At 39.8% G+C, this 8,062-nt stretch overlaps 1 protein-coding gene across 1 annotated transcript; it reads left to right on the forward strand.

Annotated features, from left to right (window-relative positions):
* Window positions 1-2,790: 2,790 nt before the first annotated feature.
* Window positions 2,791-4,867, forward strand: LOC133024716 (gap junction delta-2 protein-like). Its single transcript, XM_061091885.1, has 2 exons — window positions 2,791-2,861; window positions 4,024-4,867. The coding sequence occupies exons 1-2, from the start codon at window positions 2,791-2,793 to the stop codon at window positions 4,865-4,867; spliced, it is 915 nt and encodes a 304-aa protein (XP_060947868.1).
* Window positions 4,868-8,062: the final 3,195 nt, after the last annotated feature.

Below are 8,062 nucleotides of genomic sequence, written 5' to 3' on the forward strand. Positions count from 1 at the left end.
ATAAAAGAAAGTAATGAAGCTCTATTCTTACCTCACATTAAGTGGATTCATGCATTTTAAGCAAACTGTAAACAAATGTGTTCAGCACAGCAGGGATTGATTGTGAGCTGGATTATTAGAAACACTGGTGGTTGTGTGTTTCATCTCCGTGTGCATCACTCATCACATGACTTCTACAGCAGCCACAGGAAGTGTATTCATATTATGGTAACTGAAAGCTAGATCCACCTGCAATACGCATCATGACCCTATCCGGAATAATAATTAGACCACTTTATTTATGTACACACTTTAAAGAGTGTGTGAAAAGGTGCATTTTAGAAGCACAGCCTCTACTCTTTTCACTTGAGAAGACCCTGTAGACTTTTGACTTCCTTTTAACTAGTGGCATTGTATTATGCAAAAGTAAGGGCCAAGAATAGAGCCCTAAGGCACTCCTTAATTCACATCATAAACAAGGAAAACACATCATAATCACATACTTGATCATGGTAAAAATATTGAGCTCTTACATATAAGTAAGATTGTAACCATGTCGAGGACGAGGCTAGAGATGCCAAACTGGTTTCTCATTAGTATAAAAGGAGATGAAACGTGACAAGAAGGTCATTCCTTATTTTATTAATAAGTTTCAGTGGAATGGTCCTGATGGTTCAAACAGATTACTGTTAAGGATAATTAAAGTTTATTTAGCAAGGACACTTCCCATATGGTTTCTATGGCTCTATAAGTTGTGTTAACTTTAATATCGACATCCCTGTTGTAAAGTCTCAGGGAAATGAGGACTTGTGGGAAACAATGAATTTGGGTCTGTACTGAACTTCTGACAGCTTTTTACCATAAAAAAAATAGTGATTAAAATAAAAATGGAATTTTCCTTGAAACGTACTTGAAGTTGAGACACAACCCATCGGATCATTACTTATCTTTAGTGTAAGTCCTCGGTGTGGATGGCTGTGGTCTCTTACCACTTTCCAGCAGCGGTGAATCAACAAATCAATTGATTGATTGGTCAACCAACCTATCAATCAATCAATCACATTTTATTTTTATAGCCCATATTCACAAATCACTATAACAAAACAAGCAGGAGTGTGAGATGGCAGGGACCTCCATCAACAAGAAGCACCAGAATCAATCGCAAAATAACTTGTGCACGTGCTGTGTCCTCTGCCTGTGGCAGCACATAGCCTGTCTTGTATGTATGTGCACATGCAGTTTCTATGTGTTGGATTTACTGGATGCTAGAATGTATGTATATGTTAATATTTAATGTTTATTGGTTATATATAATAGAACTTATCTAAACAATGTTACAAAGTGCTTCAAACAAAAGTCAATGGCAAAAATGAAGAATCTATTATTATAAAAGATATTCATAGACATACACTGTCACTCCTTGATGCATAGACAGGTATTTGTATGTGTCCTTACCAAACAGGCAACTGTGAGTAGTGTAATAATGGGATTGCCGTTGACTGACCAATGATACAGGTTGTCCTCTAAGTTGTTCTATATTTGGAAATGAAGTGAGACAGTTAAAGAGATTACTTTCTGGAACTGACAGCCAGCAGGAACAAATAGCTGTGTAAAGAAAGTCTGTCCTCTCTACGAAGACCTGAAAGGTGATGTTTTCATCTGGTTCTCACAATATATCTATTTAAATCATCTTATATTGGTGGTGTAGGGGCTCTGTGCTTCTCAGTGCTTTCATTGTTTCACAATATTTCCAGAATCAAACTCAACACACCAAAACAATCATACACAGCATGGTTTTGTAGTGTGTTTTTTTCACTTTATTCAAAACAATTTCTGCACTAAAGTTCCTGCATAAATTGGAAAGTGTCGATCGATTTCACTCTTACAACCCAAAATAGTGTTACAGCTCACAGTACAGTGGGTTGCAAAGACAGAATTCTTTGTAATTGACATCAACTCACATAATCTGATTGTGTACATGACGGGCAGCTGTGTCTGTGGGGGTAGAGCGGTCGTCCTCTATCCAGAATGTTGGCGGTTCGATCCGAGTCTTACCGGTCTGCAGGTCAAAGTGTTGGGCAAGGTACTAAACCCTGAATTGTCCCCAAAAAATGTATGAATGTTACTGCAATAACCTGTACCGTAAAGCCCTTTGAGTGGTCAACAAAACTAGAAAAGTGTTATATAAATACAGACCAGTTACGTCCAAGTAAGTTTTATTTGTCAAATATGGGAACTGCAGTAAAAACTGCATCCACTAAGTTATTGATGCTCACACCTGGGCTGCTGCAGCACTCACTACTGCAGTAATTGTACTAAAAGTACTAAATCTTATTCTTCTAATGCCATCATTTGAATCCATCACTATACCTATTTGACTCCTAGCCCACTGTTGATTATGTTACATTTTACAGCGCAGTTTTCCTCTCGGGGGTTGGGGAAGCGGTGGATGGATGGATGATGGATCAGTATGGATAAATGAATGGGTAGCTGTGCATCCCAGGCCTCCACAACACACGAGCCGGTGTGCGTGTGATGCAAAGGAGTCTACTTAAAGCGGGATTAGCGCTGAGCCGTGCGCTCCACATTGCGCTCAGTCTCACACGAGCCTGCACAGGCGCAGTGAGGTCGGCGCTTTTCAGACCCTGGAGAGGGTAAAAGACAGGAGCGCTCGGGCGACCCGCGGAGCTGAACAGCGGGACACACACATATGCCTTTAGTGGATACTCTCGGCGCTCCCGGACTCTGAGAGGTCAAATTCATAAAATCATCCGTTTTTTATTGGGTGAGATCCTCTCCGAATGAACAGCCATGGGAGAATGGACCATATTAGAGCGTCTCTTGGAGGCGGCTGTCCAGCAGCACTCTACTATGATCGGAAGGTAAGACAGAGACAGAAACTTTCTCTCTTCATTAACAAGCCAAGTGATCAAATTCAGCACAGTGTCAGCCGAGTGAGGAAAAGCGCAATCAACATCATGATGGGTCAAAAGCCCTGTGTAGTTTTTCGGAGACGGAGGCAGGGAATTTCAGCACTGGACAGCTCACAGTCGCGGATTAGACAGCCCTGATACCTGCTTTCCGGTCTGCCTGTTGGTTTTAATGAAACATCCATCATGTGTTTAGAAGAAGTGGCTTTATAGGGTTCATAAATCATTACTGCTTAGTAGACAATTTACAACACATACAATGGGGTTGCCAGGTTGGGAAATAACCTTTCTGCTGGTCAAACGGTTGAAGTGAAAAGTATTTATTATCACTGTTTTTTGAGTGATTTATGAACCATTTAGTGAAGTAATATATTAGCATTTGTTTAGGACTGATAATGTCTATTTTCTAAGGTCTGAAACTTTTTCAAATCCTGTCCTGATTTTTAGACTTCAGTGCAATACAGAGAACAACATGTCTGCTTGTGTGAATGACCACATAACTGTGTGGTAATACAGTTAGAGTACAGCCTGCACTCAGCAATGACACAACACTAAAAGAAGAAATAATGTTCACTGAGATGAATAGTCTCTGTTGGGGCCAACACTTGTTATGGGGTTATTCTCAGCACACACATGCTAATTATTATGAGCTATCATTGTTGGAGCTCTAAAACCAAGATATGTCTGTACTTGCAAACCCTACGTGATTCATTTATTTTGTTTCTGTGACAAGGTGTTATGCAGAATTCAACTAAGAGATAACAAATTATATAAATGTCACCCTTTTTTTGCAGTTCTGTCATTGACTCCTGGTAATACTAACACAAGACAAAAGCTTGCAAATGTAGAATTGTCAAATTAAGTATTAACCTATCTCCATTTGAAAAATAAGGTCCTGCCTTTCACCTGCTCTCCAATTTGAAGCTCACCAGGTAGCTACAGTCATAAAGCAAAACCATGCTTGTGACATATGACAGGTTTAGTATGTGACCAGAAGAGACAGGTTCACCTGTATATTCAATCAAATTTTATAAAATGTCTGGGGGGCTATTATACAAAAATAATAAAAACTACTGTAAAAGTGAATATGTTTTTGCTTCTGATTTTTCCTCAGGATCTTGCTGACTGTGGTGGTGATCTTCCGGATTCTGATTGTGGCAATAGTTGGAGAGACCGTGTACAACGATGAGCAGTCAATGTTTGTTTGTAACACCTTACAGCCAGGCTGCAACCAGGCCTGTTACGACAGGGCTTTCCCCATCTCCCACATAAGGTACTGGGTATTCCAGATCATTATGGTGTGCTGCCCCAGCCTCTGCTTTATCACCTACTCTGTGCACCAGTCTGCCAAGCAGAAAGAGCGGCGCTTCTCCACAGTTTACCTCTCACTGGACAGGGACCAGGATTCTATGAAACGAGATGACAGCAAGAAGATCAAGAACACCATTGTGAATGGAGTGCTGCAGAACACTGAAAACTCCAACAAAGAGGTAGAACCCGACTGCCTTGAGGTCAAAGACATCCCCCACTCAATCCTGCGAACTACAAAGTCAAAAATGAGAAGGCAGGAGGGCATCTCCAGGTTTTACATCATTCAAGTGGTTTTCAGAAATGCACTAGAGATAGGGTTTCTGGTGGGTCAATACTTCCTTTATGGATTCAACGTCCCTGCAGTGTATGAATGTGATCGATACCCTTGCATAAAAGATGTAGAGTGCTATGTTTCCAGGCCCACAGAGAAGACTGTGTTTCTGGTCTTCATGTTTGCAGTCAGTGGAGTTTGCGTGGTTTTCAACTTGGCAGAGCTCAACCATCTCGGCTGGAGGAAGATCAAAGCCGCTGTGAGAGGAGTGCAGGCCAGGAGAAAGTCTATTTATGAGATCCGGAACAAGGACTTACCCAGGATGAGTATGCCAAACTTTGGGCGCACTCAGTCCAGTGACTCTGCATATGTGTAATTGTGTGCCACACATACTGCACATCAGGAGGCTGCAGGACAGCTGGTTGGAAACTACTTATGGAGAATAGCAAACAAACACATTCAATTTAACAATTTATGTAATTAATAACACATCAATGTAAGAGAGGTGAGGTAAGAAGTGAGATGTTTCCAAATATGTGATGTCTTTCAAAACTCTTTGGATCAAACCAGACTGCTTGAGATGAACATGTGGATCCCTCCCCTGATTGCAGACGGTTACATTTTGTACGCTGATTCAATAAGACTGGATAACCAACACCATGGCCGGATATCAATTTTATTGACACTCTGTCTGTTGTTAAGAGATATACACATATGTTTGTCAGTTTTGAGCAGAGGCACTGATAACTTGGTGTTTTCTTTCTTTGTAAAGTGCTTTAAAACTGCTACACTGCATGGTCAAAGCTATGTTGACACCCTGACATTCCGATTTACAGTCGTCATTCTAGTTTATTCTAAAATGTTCTGGACGGGAAAGAGCTCAGTCAAAAACTTCACAGAGAACATATAATTAAGACAACTGGGTACTGCACTGGTAAAGTAAGCACCTTTTTGAACGTTGGGGATCACATGATAACCTAAAGAAGGTCAAGAAGGTAAAAATCTGCACAGCAGATGATATCATGACTTTTAATCCCTATTATCATTCATATACTATAATATATTCTGCCTCCAATGCAACTTGTCAGTGTCTTTACCAATTACATGTTCCCATATTGCTTGTAAACTGGTAATATCAGTAATTCACAAAAGCTAGGATGGTTGACTATCCCTACTGGCCACTGTCAAAACTCCACACTCACTATTTTTAATGCAGGTATTTGATAAATGTCTCGTACATGGCAAAGTTCCTTAAGACCCACCAGCCATGATTAAGCTGTTGGGGTAGCATTCCTTGTGGTCAGTGAACTAAGGTTCATGTGTAGAATAGTTGAGTTGCTCTTTGAGCTGAAATATAGGATCTGATCCCAAACCATGGAATACATGCTTTTGGCCATGAAGTGTATCAGAGTAGTTTTCTGATGTCCATGTTGACACTGAGTATAGTCTTGCACTAATAAGCCAAATGAAAATGCCTATCCACTCTGAGGTTAGATGGTGTTTCAGTCACATTTCAGTGGTTCCCAACACTGCTTCCACAGAAAGCACACAATCTTGTAGTTGAAAGGGTTAGACTGTTCTTTGGATATAATACATTATGCACATGATCTGTCTCATCTGAAATATCTATCTCTCATTGTACTGGATGCCTGTTATCACACCACTGACCTTAACCCTAATGATCACTCCTTTGGTGGTGCGTGGAAACTAGTCATCACTTTTTCTTTTCTGTCTTTCATTTGTGATGTTAATTATTTTCATGTCATCAAGTGCCATAAATGTAGATAGATATATAGACACCTTTATCCAGAGATGTGAGAAAACACATAGTCCCACTGTGGATTATCATGATATCCTCTTCCATCTGAACAGATGTATGGAAATGGTTTGTTACTGTCATCTTGAATTTCTGTTTCTAGCCCAAATTCTTACCATGATTACATAATTCAGGGTAATTGATCTTATTTTAATCTGGACCCGATTATGATGAAGTAAAGCATAAAAAGTCAGGTAACGCTTTACTGACACTGGTGCTACCATTTTGAAGTTTTATCTTAAGTATGTTTAACAACTATGAAAAATCTGTAATAAAAATGAAGACATACAAACAATATAAGTGTGGTGTGTGGTGTTTAGTGCAGTCGCCTACAAGGTCAGAAGTTGTGCATAAATAGGACAGCCTATACTTACATGGAGAGATTACGTTTTTGACAATCTGAGCTGAAATGGCCATGTTGGTTATTGTTAACAAATTACTTTATGGCTTCTCTAGTCTGTCTGCGGCTCTCAGTTCCAAGCCCACTGTTTCCTACTGAGCACATTAATATTTAAAGGCACCTAACAAATATATAGTTTCACTTCAAAAGGCTCAGCAGTTCCTTTAAATAGCTGCTCAGTGATATTTTTATCAAACAGGAGGAAAACAACGCCTGTGTTGATGCTTCTAGGAAGCAGGACATACACAATGTAGGATATACAGTGTATGTGAGTGTATGCGCGCGAGTGATGGACCATGCAGGTTGAGTGGATAACTTTAAAAAGAAAAACTGGAGGACAGAGGCTGACATGTTAGTCTGAGCTCCAGCAAACATGCAACACACCCATTCTCACACGTTGTTTGATAGATGGTTTATCTTCAACTGGAAAACCTCATAAATTAAAAGCAATCTTCAACTGAATACTCAAATTATCTTGAATTAGAAAGTACCTGATTAAACCAGATTCAATTTGCTTAGTCAATGTCATATTTAAAAAATGTCCAGCATATGAAGAAAACCAGTTGAATGAGGAAGGGCTTAAAAAATAAATAGCTAATCCTTCTGAAACTTGCTTCAGTGAATTGAAAGATCTTTCGTCCTCTCTCAGTCAGACTTTAGTTCTTGTGTTCCCATTAGTATTGTCCCAGATCCACAATCTTCCAAGAACAGACCAAATGTTTTTTGTGTCGAAAGAATATTGCCCAGATTTCACCACACTTCAATGAAAATTTAAAAATCCAGTTCAAGGGAAATAATAAGTTAATTCGTGTACTAAATGAGTCAGCCATAAAGCTTGAAAGCAGAGTTGAGCTATTTTGTCACATTTTACACATATAGGTGAACTGGTGCGTCCAAGTGTAATCACACTGAGCTGATGATGCTGCTGAGCTGATTATGCTGCTGCTCAGACACCGATCATACAGCCCAAATACCCCCTTAGTTTTTACAACATCATGTCCCTTTGCTTCTGACAGGTTCAGCCCTCATATGTCCACAAGAACAAGAAGTCAAGAACATAACTTCAACATCATTCCAACAAACTACCAGAGGTGTCCCTCTGGTAAGAGATGAACAAAATAAATGTGAATGTATTTCAGTGACACCTAGATTCATTCATGTCTGGTAATTTAATGTTTTGCTTCACCTGCTAAGCAACACAGGGAATAGAAACTTTGGTATTGTCTGGATCTTCAGGATATTTTGAGCTCCCATCGCTTACACATGCACCCTGATGTTGCAAAAGCAGCTATAGCTTTGAAATATGACTACATCCCAGGGGTGTGACCAGGGGTAAGGAGAGTTTAGTGATTAGA

This window comes from Limanda limanda, chromosome 18, assembly GCF_963576545.1.
Source record: "Limanda limanda chromosome 18, fLimLim1.1, whole genome shotgun sequence".
In the NCBI taxonomy this organism is placed as follows: domain Eukaryota; kingdom Metazoa; phylum Chordata; class Actinopteri; order Pleuronectiformes; family Pleuronectidae; genus Limanda; species Limanda limanda.

Coding starts and splice junctions, on each gene's coding strand:
- LOC133024716 (XM_061091885.1), top strand. CDS start 2,791: ATGGGAGAATGGACCATATTAGAGCGTCTCTTGGAGGCGGCTGTCCAG. Junction 2,862..4,023: donor CACTCTACTATGATCGGAAG/GTAAGACAGAGA, acceptor ATTTTTCCTCAG/GATCTTGCTGACTGTGGTGG.